Source organism: Pelobates fuscus, chromosome 1 (genome assembly GCF_036172605.1).
Source record: "Pelobates fuscus isolate aPelFus1 chromosome 1, aPelFus1.pri, whole genome shotgun sequence".
NCBI classification, from domain to species: domain Eukaryota; kingdom Metazoa; phylum Chordata; class Amphibia; order Anura; family Pelobatidae; genus Pelobates; species Pelobates fuscus.
In genome coordinates, this window is record NC_086317.1 from 305,672,505 (window position 1) to 305,690,931 (window position 18,427).

Genomic DNA, 18,427 nt, shown 5'->3' on the forward strand with positions numbered 1-18,427 from the left:
TTTGCTTTGAGGTGGAATGTTCTGTATGCAAGAAGGGTCAGGTTATTATACCCTCTTATATAAAGAGAGCAAAGAAACCCAGTGTTCTTGGTGCTTGGTGCCTTATATTTAACAGTACCAAAGTCACTGGTCACATACAACATATTGTCTCAATTCCCTCCATTAACCATTTTCATATTCAAATTTTCATATTCGTCAGTTCTAATATGTACTAGAAATATATATTTTTCAAAATAGTTTGTAAATTACAAAAAGAGTAGCGCCTGATGCTCTTGCAATCTGATCAATTAGAAAAAAATGTTGTCTTTTTTTTTTCATGCTGTGACCCTATGACTTTACAATTCATTATATGACCAATACAAGAAACTTCAAAAGAAACTGAATTGGAGTGCACAATAACTCAGGAAGGAAAAATGAAATAATAAAAGGGCTGCGTCACATACAAAGGAGCGACTAAACAACTAAATAAAATATAAACCAACTAATGGTATGTGAGCGCTCCAAATCAAAATATGACCACTAGAAATTATACTCCAAAGCAGCAGCTGTTGAATAAAAAAAAATTTTTATTCGGACCTACACATCCTATCTCGTGGTAGGGAGTTGGCGTGCTCCTCTTACCTTACACCAAGGTCGGGTGAATAGGGTAAGTTGCTCTGACTTACTCCCTAGGTTTGCAACTTTGGGAGATTATTCACAGCGGCACCCTCTACCTTTACCTAGTTGTTTGGCGGGTTTAAGAGCTCCCTCCCCCAGGAACGATATATGTGTTTGGGGTCTGATATTCATTTTTTGATGTTCTACATTTTTTATTTTTTTTATTTTGATGTGCACAGTCCTTTGGTTTTTATTTTTATTTTTGATACACTATCAATATTAGTGTTGGGGGCCCCACACTGTGTATCTTTGAACTTTGGCCTGGACATATATTTTTGTGGCAACATTAATTTTTTTCATTGTATTCATGTTTGATTAATTTTATTGTTTATATATGTATAAATAAATACTTTGTGTATATTTAAATTTTTTATTCAACAGCTGCTGCTTTGGAGTATAATTTCTAGTGGTCATATTTTGATTTGGAGCACTCACATACCATTGTTGGTTTATATTTTATTTAATTCATTATATGGAATATAAAATTGAAAAGATAATGCTCAAACATACTTTAGTATATACAGAATTTGACTTAGCTTGTGGCTTTTACGTTATCTATGAGTTAGTAGTTCAGAGTCAATGGATTTCATAAAGCCTTTTAAGTCATCACTATCTCCATTTTTATTTGGTTTCCAAAATAAACACTTTTCTTTTTTATTTGGACACTTTAATTTACGACAGGAGCTATTCCCAATTAAATCAACAGCTTATTTACTTTTTGATCATTGCGTGTCTTTTCAGGTAGCCTACATAATCCATGCAAGGGTATTTTAACTGATCAAAAGATTTCCATCTACTTTGAACTGTACAATAATACAAATAGCTATAAAACTCTTTCGGTACTGGAGAAAAAAAGGTATGCTATTTAATCCATGCATTACCAGAGAGAACAATATTTATCTTAACAATGTTAATTCTTCCCAGGCACAAGACATGGAAGTTTGTCCATATCCTTAGTTTCAGTTTTAAAATGGTTAGTAGTAGATTATAACTGCTTTAATCCTTTCGTGACCGTGGACATACCAGGTACGTCTGACAAAAAACGGTCATTAACGACATCGGACGTACCTGGTACGTCCGCGGCAAATGTGAGCGCTGGAAGCGATCGTGATCGCTTCCAGCTGCTCTAACATTATTGCAGCGATGCCTCGTTGTCGAAGCATCCTGCAATACCTCTCCTGACTGCCGGGCCACCAAGTTGCCCCATTTGGCGCAAGGCAGTGTAGCAGAGCATTGGAAGCCATCGGGCAGGCTTCCAATGCTCTGCTTGTGTGCTGAGTGCCTCGAGGGGTTTGAGGCACTCAGTGAATATAAATAAATTTTCAAAATATATTACAAAAATTAAATATAGGTATTAACCCCCCTACCCAGTACGTCCGCGGTATTCCTATTCACTTAACCGATCGCCACCGTTCCCCCACCGGCTATCATGTTCCTCTCCATCTGGGGAGACCACAGGCTATGTGATTGCTTATAAAGAGCGATCACATGGCTGCAATAGGTGTCCATAGTGCTGCCTGCGGGGGGTGGGACATGCATATTTGTGTAATATTGTTACATAATTAAGTAATTTTATTGATTGCAGTTTGAGGGACCTGCCTGACAACCCAGGCCGAAAGTCCAGAGAATTTAATTTGCTAGCACTATATTTAACCCTGTAACTTTCCAAGATACCTTAAAACCTGTACATGGGGGTACTGTTGTACTCAGTAGATTTAGCTGAACACAAATATTAGTGTTTCAAAACAGTAAAACATATCACAGCGATGATATTGTCAGTGAAAGTGACTTTTTTTGCATTTTTCACTCACAATAGGCACTTTTATTGATGATATCATTGTTGTGATAAGTTTTACTGCTTTGAAACACTGATATTTGTGTTCAGTTAAGTCTCCAGAGTATAACAGTACCCCATGTACAGGTTGTATAGTGTTTTTGAAAGTTACAGAGTCAAATATAAGGCTTGATTTTCCATTTTTTCACATTGAAGTTTGCCAGATTGGTTATGTTGCATTTGAGAGCATGTGGTAGTCCAGAAATGAGAATGACCCCCATGATGGCATACCATTTGCAAAAGAAGACAACCCAAGGTATTGCAAATGGGATATGTTCAGTCTTTTTTAGTATCCACTTAGTCACAAACACTGGCCAAAGTTAGCATTCATAATTGTTTTCTGCATTTTTAACACACAAACAAATGTAAATGCTAATTTTGACCAGTGTTTGTGACTAAGTGGTTACTAAAAAAGACTGGACATACCCCATATTGAATACCCTGGGTTGTCTACTTTAAAAAAAATATGTACATGTGAGATGTGATTCAGAGATTTATGACAGATAACAGTGTTACAATTATTGATATTTAAAAAAATGTATATTTTGAAACAGTAATGTCCTACTTGTACTTATAGCCCTCTAACTTGCAAAAAAAAAGCTAAGAATATGTTAACATTGGCTATTTCTAAACTCAGGACAAAATTTTAAAACTATTTAGCATGGGTGTTTTTTGGTGGTAACAGATTTTGGGGTCAAAGTTAGAAAAAGTGTATTTTAATATTTATTCATCATATTTTATATTTTTTTTCATAGTAAATTATTTGATATGATGAAAATAATGGTATCTTTAGAAAGACCATTTAATGGCAAGACAAACTGTATATAATATGTGTGAGTACAGTAAATGAGTACGAGGAAAATTACAGCTAGACACAAACACCGCAGAAATGTAAAAATAGCCCTGGTAAGAAAATTCAAAAACGATCTGGTCACTAAGGGGGTTAATAAAGATTGGTGAGTATTTTGGAAATTGGAATTCCCAGATCCGTGTTCAAGGTGTCTGTCCATTGAAGGAGAAAGGTGTATCGTAAGTGAGAAGCTCGTTCCTTGATGGTCATAAAGTTTAATACAAAATTTGAAAATGAGCCATAAGTACACGAGGATGAGAGGAAGTTGGTGAGAGAGACCACTGGTTTTGAAGCTAGGAAAAGCTGCCACCTCACAGTGTACTCCTACTATAAAGATAAGAACTGTCACATTGAAGGTAGAGGTGTATACCTGCCTGGAAGTAACAGGCAGAGGGAATGATACCTGCCAGGGGGAAGGGTGACAGTGAAATATGCAGAGGGGACAATACCGGCCTGGAAGGATCGCTGCAGCCTGGATGGGTAGAGAAGCTCCAGAGAGACCCCAGTCAAGCTTTGGCAACTAGGGCTGGAGTGCTCCATGGTCCTGGAAAGCAACTAGGAAGTGAATCCTTCTCGACTACAGAACAGCACTGATGGGAACAACTCAAGTTGCAGATGCCGTACATGGGAAAGCAGCCCCTGGATGAATGGATAGGGGAACTCGAGGTGCTTGTCAACTTTCCAATATACCTTAAAACCTGTACATGGGGGTACTGTTGTACTCAGTAGATTTCGCTGAACACAAATATTAGTGTTTCAAAACAGTAAAACATATCACAGCGATGATATTGTCAGTGAAAGTGACTTTTTTTTTGCATTTATCACTCACAATAGGCACTTTTATTGATGATATCATTAATGTGATACGTTTTACTGCTTTGAAACACTAATATTTGTATTCAGTGAAGTCTCCAGAGTATAACAGTACCCCCATGTACAGGTTGTATAGTGTTTTTGAAAGTTACAGAGTCAAATATAATGCTTGATTTTCCATTTTTTCACATTGAAGTTTGCCAGATTGGTTATGTTGCATTTGAGAGCATGTGGTAGTCCAGAAATGAGAATGACCCCCATGATGGCATACCATTTGCAAAAGAAGACAACGCAAGGTATTGCAAATGGGATATGTTCAGTCTTTTTTAGTATCCACTTAGTCACAAACACTGGCCAAAGTTAGCATTCATAATTGTTTTCTGCATTTTTTTTTTTTTAAATTCTTTATTTTTGTAGTGCAGGGATACAATACAAGCTGGCAAGAGGTGCCCCAAAAGCAGTCCTCTGGCTTCTCCACGCGTAACATGCGGGGTACATGCATATCAAGCACAATTTTTGTTATTTAGTTTAGTTAAGTTTAAACATATAAAATAATACTTAGAATGGAAATATGGTTAAGTTAGAACAGTGCAATAACCATGTTGTGAGCATACAGATTAATGTGGTTAAGTTAACAGGTAGATTCAATAACGGAGCTTGCGCTTTGTAAGATAAGTATGCACGCTAAGTAGATACTGTTCTAGCAAGTAACTGTGTGAACCATAAAGTGAAAGCACTAAGTTGAAAAGCGCAAGTAAAAGTGCTGAACGGTATTTGCAAGGGTGTCGCTTGTAAGTAAATCATGCGTTAATTTATGTTATTCTAAGCTGTATTCTGTTGTGTCAGGCAGAGTTTCAAGTGCAGGTGTGTACATATAGTGGTTTACTGACATATGGTAAACTGTTGAAATAACAAGCTCAGCTGAATCAAGCATTTGAAGCAAAGCACTATTAATGTCCACCCCATGTTGGGCCAATGCAGTTAGTCCTGCTTCCTTGCCGGACGATCCGCCTGTTGGTAGTGCGGTCTGCCATAGTGGGAAGATCGGATTAACGTCTTGGTGGCAAGTGCAGTCCCCTTAGGTGTCCGTGCAGGGAAACTATCTTCTACCCAGGGGTACATGTTGTCCAGCCTGATGCCTGCCGTGTGCAGGGGGAGAGAGTTGTCGGGCAGTATGTTCCAGCCCCTCTGCGGTGAGTGAAGCAGTTCAGTAGGGTAAATTAGGGCCTTAAACCGTTGTTCCGTGGTGTGGTCAGTACCCGCTGATGCTGTGGGTGGTAGTGCTGCTCCCCCCTGGCTTGTGGTACCTTAAAGTTCCTTCTTTGGCTCCTGTCCATTCAGGTCCTGTAGTCCGCCTGTGCAGTAAGAAGGGGATGCGTCCGGCAGAGTCGCCTGCCACGCGGTCTCCGCCATCTTGGAAGCGGACCCTCAGCAAGTTAGTGGCACTCCGGTGGGACACAGGGTGGGGGCCGGGATCACCCCCGCCGGCCCATAGGGGGGGGAACAGGGCCGGACCCGCCTAGCTTCTCGGTTCCGCCGTACCTCTGGCGGGAAGGATAGCTGGGCAGCGGCCGTCCACCCCGCTCACCGCCCGGTCGGTCTCCATCGTAGCTGACAGGGATCGCCCACCGAGGGACTAAAACCTCACGGCAAGCCTCTCCCCGGTACCAGGGTCGCCTCTAGTGTTGTGGCACAGCTGCCAGTTGCTTGGGGAGAATTTTGCCGGTTTTCAAGGGCTAAAAACTAAATTGCTTGTCGGGAGCCATTCTGCTGTGCGTCCGCTCGGCATGGCGGTCCGGCCCCGCCCCCGTTTTCTGCATTTTTAACACACAAACAAATGTAAATGCTAATTTTGACCAGTGTTTGTGACTAAGTGGTTACTAAAAAAGACTGCTACAGCTAGACACAAACACCGCAGAAATGTAAAAATAGCCCTGGTAAGAAAATTCAAAAACGATCTGGTCACTAAGGGGGTTAATAAAGATTGGTGAGTACTTTGGAAATTGGAATTCCCAGATCCGTGTTCAAGGTGTCTGTCCATTGAAGGAGCAAGGTGTATCGTAAGTGAGAAGCTCGTTCCTTGATGGTCATAAAGTTTAATACAAAATTTGAAAATGAGCCATAAGTACATGAGGATGAGAGGAAGTTGGTGAGAGAGACCACTGGTTTTGAAGCTAGGAAAAGCTGCCACCTCACAGTGTACTCCTACTATAAAGATAAGAACTGTCACATTGAAGGTAGAGGTGTATACCTGCCTGGAAGTAACAGGCAGAGGGAATGATACCTGCCAGGATGGAAGTGTACCAGTGTACCCTGCAGTGGCCTGTGACCCAGCTATGCCCATGGCTTGTCGATGGTGTCTGGACTGAAGGGCAGGACAACGATGGCCCTTGTCGTCTGTGACAGTCTTTTGAGGACAAGATAGAATTCAGGAGCCTGGGAGGGTCTCACTTCTGGAGCATCTGGGATGAGTGGGAAGATCTATTGAACCTCTCAGAGGTCACAGAGTTTGCACCAGATCTGACTTTTCTGACCAGGAGTGGGAGCTCAAGCAGGACTATGTACGCCTGTTCCACTGTATACAGCTGTGGTCCTCAGAAACTCGTGATTTGTTGGAATTTACAACCATGAGAGAAGAGAGTATCGTCCTCCCTCCCCAGTGGAAAGGCGAGATACCAGGAGTGTAGAGTGTTAGTTTCCCTTGCCAGCAGCAGAGTGAGTTACCTGTAGAGGAGTGTGCCGGTTCTCCTCCCCAGCGGCAGATCCCAGCACTGGGAGCAGAGATAGCTGGTCTCCCTCCCCATGGCAGACCATATTACAGGGACCGGAAAGTGTCAGTTTCCCTCCCCAGTGGCAGATTGGGTTATTGGGCAGTGTGTCAGCCTTCCTCCCCAGAGCGCAGCCCTGGGAGTGGAGTCAGTCGATCTCCCTCCCCAGTGGCAGTCATTGTTACAGGAAATGAAGATTGTCAGCCTTCCTCCCCATCAGCAGCCAGAGCTACAGATGACGAGGAGTGTTGGCCTTCATCTCTAGCGGCAGATGGGAACCAGTAAGTGGCGGTAAAGGCAGTAGGTTTCCCTCCCCAGTGGCAGTAGAGTGTCAGCCTCCTTCCCCAGCGGCAGCCAGAGTTACCGGGAGCGTAGAATGTCAAACTCCCTTCACAGCGGCAGATGGAAACCCAGCAAGTGGAACTTTGTTAAAGTGGCTGCCAGGATGGATGAATTTTTCAGATTGGTTATTCGACTATCTTAGGCACAGGACTGATTGGTACCTAGTTAGTCTACCTTTGGGTGTGGAAGATATGTGACTGTAGTCACCATCACTGGGATCAGAAGGCCACTTAACAAAGGTTCCTAAATTGTTCTTGTGTTTCAGTTACCCTATGCCCATGATAGGTGCAGGTTGTGTGTAATAAAATCGGTTGTGGTTAAATGTTTTGTGTGCTGTCCTGCTGATGCTTGTTACCAGCAAGGTGGATTTGGCTGTGGAGCCTTTACAGTGCCCTCTGTTGGCAGCAACAACTATATGTTAAGTTACCACAAGCTGGCCGGGAGACTACAGAGGCACAGCGCGCCTGACCAGGAGCAACCCATAGACTCTATGGAACTCTAGGTTGGATTGCAGATTTGCCGCAGTCTGGTAAAACTTTTTGGAGGGGAGCTCAGGAAGTAAGAGAGGCATCAAAAACACCTTGGACTTGAGGGACCTCCCTGCCCCAGACCTGCTAGATGCCGAAGAAGGTGACTGGGACTAGGACAAATGCCTGGAACTATGATCACGTCACTTTTTGGACAATATGGCCGCTTGGTCAAGGGCTTTAAAACAAGATATGTGAAGATAAGTTATGTCATTTTTAAATTATTGTACAAAATAAAAAAAACAGAGTAAAGGTTTTTCTTATGTTCATGAGATGATTGACTTGCCTGTGTATTTGGAAGTTGAGTTATTGTATAAAAGGTAAAACAGAAGGTAATTAGTTTTTTGTATAATAGGTATTGCAATTGGTATTGGCAATGCATCTTGGTGTCAGGCAGATAATTCAGTTATGGAGTCTTAACCTAATTATGTCCTAGACACCAAGCAACTATGGAATGACTTGTATTGTTTTGTTTGATGACCCCCTGTGGTGATTTTAGTTCTTTGAGTTGTTATATAGCAGTGTGAGTAAACTACTTAGTTAAAGCAGCACTGTCATTGCCAAATCCAGTTGTATTTTTTAACCCCCCTCCTGACTCCATTACATTTAATTGTCCCCCTCGCCACCCCCAAAATGTCCCTAGCCCCCCCCATATTACCTATTTTTTTTTCTTCATCGTCATCTGCCCACACTAGATAGCACTGTGAAATTCCCGCACATGCCCAGTTAAACACTTGGGCATTCGATTTGGCCGAAATTCGGATGGGAATTTCGTCTATTCATTCATCAGAAAGATAATGAATAGAAATTTCAGACGAACAAACAAACACCGAATATCAGTGTTCGTTTGTTTAGTTTATTACAAGAAGGGAGCTACCGGCGTGCAGCTCCCTCCTTGTGATATGTAAAAATAGAAGTGGCCGGGAGCTGTGCTCCCCGCCACTTCTTAAGCCCCCCTTGTCCTTCCTCACTCTATGGGGGTTAATATGACCCCCATATTAGCACAAGGGATATTGAAATCTCCCGAATGCCCCTACTCGCTATGCCGCTACTAGGGGCATGTCTACTAAACAGTGAGCAGTTTTAAACCCCCACCCCCTTCCAACAAATGGCCCCATTGTGGGGCATCTATTAACCAGCAGCTGTGCCTAGGCAACTAAATGGGGGACATAGGGTCCTCCTTGGCCCCACCCACTAGCGGTGGAAGGGGGCTCTAAAAGACAATTGGGGGAACCTATTGGCCCCCACCCATGAGCAGCGGGTGGGGGGCCCTAAATGACAATGGGGGGACCTAGTGTCCTCCCCCTGGCCCCCACCCATGAGCGGCAGGTGAGGCCCTAAATGAAAATGAGGGGATGTGGGGGACCTATTGTCCTCCCCCCGGCCCCCACCCATGAGTAGCGGGTTTGGGCCCTAAAAGACCATGAGGGGAAACCTATTGTCCCCCCCCCCAACCCCACCCATGAGCGGCGGGTGGAGGCCCTAAATGAAAATGGGGGGACCTATTGTCCTCCCCACTAGCCCCCACCCATGAGCAGCGGGGGTGGGCCCTGAAAGACAATGGGGGGACCAATTGTCACCCCGCCGGGTCCCCACCCATGACCGAAGGGTGGGGGCCCTAAATGAAAATGTAAAAAAATTAAAAATACCCTCCCCTAGGTAACTAGGGGTTCCCAAGCCTCTAGTCACCACCCCACCCAAACAAAATTAAATAAAGCCCTACCTACCCCCCTCACCCTAAAAATTGTGGGAGGGAGACAATAAAACTAAATACCTATCCGATAAGGAAGCAGAGGATGACGTGCTGACGTGCGGACACAATGGTGTTGCGTACGTCGTGAGGAGGGGAACGAGTCAGCGGTTTCGGGACATGAGACGCGTTATATGAGATGCTTCTCTTTGTTCCACATTAAGGTTATACCGTCTTTAGAAGAAATAATAACGGGATACTGACAAGTTCTCTGCTAAGCCACGAATAACGACTCAAGCCCCGACTAACGACTCTGGCCGTTTTCTGCTTAAGGGCGGACGCCCGGACCTCCATAGATCACCTGGGTGCTGTGAGTTTTGTGGCCACCTGGTGCAGCAAAACATCTTGTAGAGCACAGTGGATTAGCGGATGAATATTATTCCCGTCTATAGACGAAGAGTTGAGTTTAATAGACAATTCTCTGCTGGGGCGAACTTTAAGCAGATCCAGCTGCCCTGAAAAATCTGGTTGCAAGTCCTGATTTACATCTGAAGTGCTGAAAACAGATAAGATCTCTCTTTTTCTTTTTTTTCCTATATTTTGCTGCTGTGTATACATACAAGGCAATTTTTGTAGCTAAGTACTGAAACAAACACAGGAGTTAATTACAAATACACTGCTAAAGAATTACTATTTGATATATATGTATTAAGTATTAAGTTCAGATTAGCAGTCAATATGGTTACTAAAAAGGCAGCCCAAGAACAAAAATTAACATCTAAAAAAGACAAGAGAGATACCAAACAAGATAAAAATCTTTCTACATATTTTCCCCCTCATTCTAAAGAGGTAATAAACCACACACCCAGAGAATCATGATCCAATTCAGATCTAGCTCTTATGGAAATGAGTAAAGAAAACAAAGAAGTCACAATCAAAGTTCTTAATACAAGTTTGCAATCTATGTAGGAAGAAATTAAAAAATAAATCTTATCAAATTCAATGGAAATGAAGCAAGAAATCAAAAGCGACAAAATTGACTAATAAATTCCAAATTATAAAAGATTGAATGGGAAATGTGGATTTCCAGATAAAATCATTGAACGAAGATATAACAAAAATGATGACAAAAATTACTTATATCAAAAATAAAATTAAAGATCTTTAAGACCGTTCTCGCAGAAAAAAATTAAGATTTTGCAATTTTAAAGATGCAGACAAGCAGGACGATCTGCGCCAATTATTACAAGATTATTTCAAAGCGCTGGGTCTCACTTTAAATGGCTACGATGAAAAAATTGACAGGTGCCATAGGTTAAATAAACCATTAAACGTTGCCTCTGAGGCACCTAGAGATATAATTGTTTGTTTTCATTCCTATGAATTTAAAGAAAAAGTATTAAAAGCTAACAAAGGAAAAGTCATAAAGGAAGGGATATATTTCAATATAATTGCCCTCCCAGATCTATCTTACAACACTATCATTAAAAGAAGAATGTTCGCACCAGAAATTAACATTCTTAAAAAGCACAATATAAGATTCAGATGGAGCTTCCCAGCCAAGATGATCATCCAAACTGATGGTATATCCGAGACCTTTGATCACCCAGATAAGATAAAGAACTGGCTAAAAATTAAACACTAAAAAAAAAGAGACTTCCAATTACCCTTAAGATACACATATTTATTACATATTGTAAACAATAAATGTTCTTTTTAATGGTGAAAAACATTGCACCTATATCTATTAATAGCAAGTTACTGATGCATCATAAAATGAAGCCCATTTTAATTTTGTAAAAGAAACATCACCTTTAGCCTCTTGTTTTGTGAATTAAGTATTGGTATTAAGTCATTACGAAGAATTTGTCATACAAATTTAAAACATTAAGTCAATAGATAGTGTTATGTTCTTGCTAGACCTTTTTTGCCACACGTGAGATTTTTTGCTGGAATCAAATGCAATATATAGAGTATTATAGAGGTCAAGGCCAAAATGATGAAATCAGCAGATATATTGGTTTTCATGGTAATTAATTTACATTAAACACATTTATCTGTATAATAGTTTTTATACTGCTGGCCTCTTCTGTATAGCATTACAAGGTTTTGCTCTTTTTTAGTGTCCATGAAATGTAACATGTATAATATCAATGTTGTCATGTGTACACACCTTGCAGTCTAAAAACCTAAGTAGAAACAGAGTTCCCTCCAGTAATTGGTTTCATGTTTATTGTAATATTATGTTAATAATAGATGATGGCTGGGGGAAATTACAAAACTTGACAGCTGTAGCTCTGTCTTTTGTCAAGCTTAGGGAATATATTAGGACAGGGTAGTCCCTACTTTGTCTTAGTGTATCTATTGCCTGCATTGGACTTTCAGTGATATTTATGTAATACTCACTTTGGAAGGGAGACAGATCTGCTTTACATCGCAGAGTACAACTGTAAAGGTCTGCAGAAAATGCTAATACTTGTAAAATGAATCATGTATTCAAAAGTAATTTATAGTCTAATCTTATCCAACCTCAATTTACAGAGATGGTTAAAGGAACACTATAGTCACCAAAACAACTTTAGCTTAACCCCTTAACACCGCAGCCAAATGTACAAGTTGTGAACGAAACAAAATGTAAACAAAACCTGGCATTTGCGCTATATGTCTGTCCAACCGTAATTCACCTCTTTCATATTAAATGCACCCCCCCTTATTATATATATTTTATTCAGGGGAAACAGGGCTTTCATTTAATATCAAATATTTAGCAATGAAACATAATTTAATATGAAAAAAATGGGAGAAAATAAGATTTTTTTATTTTTTTAGTTCTACATGACGTTTTAACTGTCAATGTTATAATACTGTTTGCTTTTACTGCAATAAAATACACATATTTGTATTCAGCAAAGTCTCACGTGTAAAACAGTACCCCCTATGTACAGGTTTTATGGTGTTTTGGGAAGTTACAGGGTCAAATATAGCACGTTACATTTGAAATTGAAATTCGCCTGATTGGTTACGTTGCCTTTGAGACTGTATAGTAGTCCAGGAATTAAATTTACACCCATAATGGCATACCATTTGCAATAGTAGACAACCCAAGGTATTGCAAATGGGGTATGTCCAGTCTTTTTTTAGTATCCATTTGGTCACAAACACTGGCCAAAGTTAGCGTTAGTATTTGTTTGTGTGTGAAAAATGCAAAAAACGCCAATTTTGGCCAGTGTTTGTGACTAAGTGGCTACTAAAAAAGACTGGACATACCCCATTTGCAATACCTTGGGTTGTCTACTATTGCAAATAGTATGCCATCATAGGGGTCATTTTCATTCTTGGGCTACCATAGGGTCATAAAGGCAACGTAAGCAATCTGGCGAATTTTTTTTTTTTTTTTTAATTCTTTATTTTTGTAGTGCAGAAGCTTTTTACAGTTGCTTGGTAGGTACCCCAAAGGCAGTCCTCCAGCGCATTATGAAACATTAAAACATAGAGGTACAGGATTGTTCTTGCACATTTTTAAAAGTTGAATTATTACTGAAGCACATACATGACATAAAGTAATCTAAACTAAAATATTCTAAATTGACGTCGCTTTAACTTTCTGCTCTTGGAATAAGAGTAAGACGCTGTATCCAACGTAATGGTAGCTATACCAGCGAGCTATTGTGGTTGATTCCGTCTTGTGGGTCGCTTAATGGAGTCATGAATGAGAGTGGAACTCCACTGTTAGTATAGGCTAGGCAAGTTATGAGGTGAGTATAATACTCTCGATAGCAGTTTACTGATACCCTCTCAATACAGTGCCATTAAACATAGATTAACATGTGATGTTTAAAGTATAATAAGTAACGGTAAGAACATCGCTTAATATGCGTTAGCGTAGATATGCGGTTAATAAGCAAAATTAACATAGCCGCCATATTCTTTAAGACTTCGCTTTGGTGTGAATAATATGTTAGTATGTCTCGCTAATAGTGCAGCTGTTTGTGTTGCAGTAAAACATATATATATCATGTTTGCTCCATGCTGTTGTAAACATTATGCTTGGGCTCTGATAGATTATCACAGGAATAACACAAACTCAATAAAGGCATAGACAACGCTTATAGTAAACTGGCTGATAGTCTTATCTGGGGAGCAGTAGGCCTGAAGGAAGTCGTAATAGGTATCCCAGCAGGTTCCGTGTGGTTGATGCTGCTTGGATCAGCTGCAGGAGAGTCGCCTGTACTGCTTCCGTGGGGCTGCCAGTCTTTTTAATAGGGCGTTCAACCGATGCCTTGGCTAGGCGCCTTGTAAGTAGTGTCTCTGCCCGTTCGGGGTGCAGCGCAGTCCCACTTTGAGCAGTCACTCTGCATGGCAAAGCTCCTAGGTACGGGCAGGTAGGTCGGTTCCTTGGTCGCTTTTGGGGAGGTCCCTTTCCCCTTCACCTGCTGCGGTTGTGACCGTGTTTGTAAGCCTCTGAGTGGCTTCCATGGTGCCGATCGGAGGGCTCTGTGCCGGGATGCCGGTATGTAGGTCGATTCTTCCGTCTTTTTCGTGGATTCCCACAGTGCCTCAGGCTTATGTTTTGGTCCTGCTTTATGCCGGGTAGGGATATTCCGCAATGCCGCCTTTCGTAAGGAGGAGGTACGCCGCTTGTTCCGCAGCATTGCTGGAGCTTTTGAAGATGACCGGCTCTGCTTCTTCTTTTTACCCCTGGGCGCTAGGTCTTGTTGCCGACTTTCATGACGGTTTCTTGGGACTGGCCCTGAGAGGGACCTCTGCTTATATTTGCCCCTCGGGGCTTTGCGTTTATGTGGGGTTGCTGCGTTACTCTTCCCAAGCTCTCTGGGTTTACTCTGTGGAAGTGAGTGCGGCGGTTTGTTAGTAGCCGAGGGTGTCATATGGGCCTCAAGCTTTTCCCAAAATGCCGCGAATATGATGCTTAGGCGTGTTTCAGTTTCCCGCCATGCGTCGGAAGGGTCGGCAGTACAGCGGGCCTCCACCATTTTAGAGACAGTCGGGACCCTGGGCTCGGGGCTCCTTGGAGCCTGTGCTGGCTCGTTGCTTTGCCGGGGTGTTATGTAGGGATGGACCGGGATAACCCCCACCGGTCCAGGGGGGGGGGGAACTAGTGCTCACCTCTGGGCACCCGGCCTGGTGTCGCCTCTGGGGAGCGGCCGTCTCCCCGGCGTCCGCCCTGCTGGTAGGCCACTGCATGATTCGGGCTCGATTTATCGCTCGTGAGGTGTCGTTCTGTTTGTCTCGATGCCCTCTCTCACTTGACAGCCTTGTGTCCTCGATTAAATGCCAGTGTGGCCGTGAAATTAAGCTTAAAGTGCCCCGTTCAGCCGGAGCTGTTGTGATGCACGTCTTCACAGCTTCGAGGTCAATCTGGCGAATTTTAAAGTGAAAAAAATTAAACACAAGCCTTATATTTGACGCTGTAATTTTTGAAAACACCATAAAACCTGTACATGAGGGGTACTGTTGTACTCGGGAGACTTCGCTGAACACAAATATTTGTGTTTCAAAACAGTAAAAAGTATTAAAGTGCTGTTTGTGCGTGAAAAATGCAAAAAACTTCACTTTTACTGGCGATATCATCGTTGTAATACATTTTACTGTTTTGAAACACTAATATTTGTGTTCAGCGAAGTCTCCCGAGTAAAACAGTACCCCCCATGTACAGGTTTTATGGTGTCTTGGAAAGTTATAGGGTTAAATATAGTGCTAGCAAATTAAATTCCCTTTACTTTCGGCATGGGTTGTCAGGCAGGTCCCGCTAATTGTAATTAATTAGGATACCTAATTATGTAAAATTATTACATAAATATATGTGTAGAATTAATATATGTATATATATACATATGTGTATATATACGTATATATATATATAATTTTTTTTAAATATTTTTATTTATATATAGGTATATATATAGTGATATATACGTATATATTTATGTATATAGATATATATTATTTCGTTATAAGTGTATTTTGATATAAATATATATATATATATTAATATCACAATACAGTTAGAACGAAATAAAACACATCTATATATTTTTTAATATTTTATTTTTAATTATTTTTTTTATTTTATTTTTTTACGTATTTACATATTTTTTTTATATATTATTTATAATTATATATATATATAACAATAATTATATATATATTTAATCAGTATCAGTCTACGTGTAATTTGATATTAATATATATATATAATTATATATATATTAATATTAAAATACACCTAGACAGTGTATGTGTGTGTATGTATATGTGTATATATATACTTAGATCATATATATATATAATATATATATATGATCTAAGTATATAATTTTTTTTTTTTTACACTGTTTTAACATTTTTTTATTTGATTTTCAGCCAGCAGGGGGACCAACTGTCATTACAGTTGGTCCCCCTGCTGGCAATGCAGCAGCCAGCTATACCGGCCATGTGATTGTGAGGTCCTCGCAAGGACCTCACTCTCACATGGCCGGGAGGGCTCCTGGAGGGCGGACGTGCCGCGGGGGGCTCCCTGGGAGTCCCCCCAACCGCGATCGCCGGCGTGGGATCGCCGGCGACCGGGTAAGTTACTAAAAACCGGAGGGCGTACTATTACGTCCTGCGGCGTTTAGAGACACTTTTAAAAGGACGTAATAGTACGCCCTCCGGTCTTAAGGGATTAATGTAGCATTGTGTATGTATAGCTCATGCCTCATAGTTTCACTGATCAATTCTCTGCCACTTAGGACTTAAACCACCCTAGGCACACCTCCCTGCATGTGACTTACACAACCTTCCTAAACACTTTCTGTAAAGAGTCATCTAATGTTTACACTTCCTTTTTTTGCAGATTCAGTTTAATTTATAATTTATCTCATGCTCTGTTAATGGCTTGCTAGACCCTGCAGGAGCCTCCTGTATATAATTAAAGTTCAATTTGCAGAGCAAGAGATACAATCTTTTAAATTAAATTACATGTTAAAATCAGTTCTCTGCCATTTAGGAGTAAAATCACTTTTGTTTCTGTCCACATAGTTCAAGCCACACCTCTCCTTGCTGGAATAGCCTGCATGAAAACAATATGGTTTAGTTTTCAATCAGATGTAACTTACTTTAAAAGTAGGTTGTTGTTTTTTTATCTCCTGCTCTGTAAACCGAACTTTAATAAAATATAGGTATTTGCAATAGAAGATGTGTAAACATTAGATGCCTCTTTACAGGAAGTGTTTAGGAAGGCTGTGTAAGTCACATGCAGGGATGTGTGCTGAATAAACAAAGTGATTTACTCCTAAATGACAGAAAATTGAGCAGTGAGACAGCATGATCTATACACCAAAACTGTTTTCATTAAGCAAACAATGTTTTGGTGACTACAGTATCCCTTTAATCATAGTTTGCTTTAGCTATGAACTCTGCAGAAGTAGACTAATATCTAATTCACATGAAGGCACCTTTTATTTCCAGTTTCAGAACACTGGAGTAAAGATGCAACTTGTGACAGCTCAAAACTGTAAGATTTAGAGGTCATACAAGCCTCTGTTTAAAAAAAAATAAAAAATAAAAATTCCATTTGGTATTTTAACTGTTAATCATTTGCTTTTGAAAATTTGTCTTATTGATTTCTTACCTGTTTTACAGCATAAAGGAGTCTCCCATAACAATATACCATTACTAGCACAGGCAGGACCAAGCAGAAAATAAAGAGGCAGATGATGTAAGAAACAGACTCAATTGATTCGGAGCTCCAACGTACTGAACAGCTTGTTCCTGCTCCTTCCTTTCCATAACTGCTCCATCCAAGGAGAGGAGGAACTGTCCAAATCAAGGAATAGATCCAAGAACTACTCACAGCAAGCAATGCTTTTTTATAGAAGTGTCCATTTTTGTTGTATAGTGTCAAAGTAGAATAGCGCTCGTATGATAGGATGGCCAGTGATATAAGTGACACAATACCTGAAAGAAAAATATTGTTTTATTTTATTGAATTGTAAGAATTTAGTCACACACTTAACACATGCGTATTTAGGCATTCAAAAATATGTAAATTTGAGAAATAGAAATACATTTTCTGAAACATTGACAAATAATTTTTGATGACTAACATTCTTGTTGTTCAGTTAATTATTTACCAACTTTCCATATTAGTTAATTACTCTCTCAATTCTTTCTTATTGAGGTCTCCTCAGCCAACAATATGTATATATTGAGTAGGCTTCATTTTTCAATTGCGGTTCAATGCAAACCTATTTTAGTTTAAATAACTCACATTAACTTTTCCCCTTCACTCCACCTCCTGTCCTTAACCTGTGGAGAAATGTTCTCAGCTGGAGCTCCGGTCAGTTCCTTTGCCTTATGCAAAGAAACTGTAAATTATGTCCAAGGTCCTTTCTCCTTCAATGTACAGGCACTACAACATATAGAATATAAATGTATGTATTCAAATGGATTGCCTAATGTTAAAAGAATTAAAAAAATTAAAATAAGATATTTCTATATTAATGTTAAAAGTTAAAATTTCCTGAATGAAAAACAAAACAAAAAACAACCAACCAACCAAAATTCTACAATGCCTTTCAATATGAAATGTATGAAGCTCCGTTATTAAGATAAGAAGAAAAGGGGGGGGGCGTGGCCAGCAGCCGAGAGTAATGGACGCATAACTCCTAGCTCCGGCTATACGGGTCTGCAATCCACATCCATCCAACGACAAAAAAACAAAATATAACCGAAAACATCGAGATGGCACAACACAAAGGCAAGAAGAACGCCAACAAGGCGGAAAAAATCAATTTTTTTGGAAACAAAACGGGCACGGAACCGGACTTACCATGAGCCTCCTTGCAGGCGGACGATCCAAGCCGCGAAGGCCCCGAGCCTCCAGCACTAGCGGGTTCAGACCTGCACACAGACGGCATAACCAAGAGCTACCTGCAAACTGCACTA

General features: G+C 40.6%; 1 protein-coding gene across 1 annotated transcript in view; it reads right to left on the bottom strand.

Moving 5' to 3' along the window:
• Nucleotides 1-18,427, bottom strand: part of LOC134614438 (pinopsin-like) — a 275,580-nt gene that overhangs the window by 91,296 nt on the left and 165,857 nt on the right. The window contains exon 3 of the mRNA XM_063458217.1: nucleotides 17,112-17,437. Coding sequence (XP_063314287.1) covers nucleotides 17,112-17,437 — 326 coding nt within the window. The remainder of the gene's footprint in view (nucleotides 1-17,111; nucleotides 17,438-18,427) is intronic.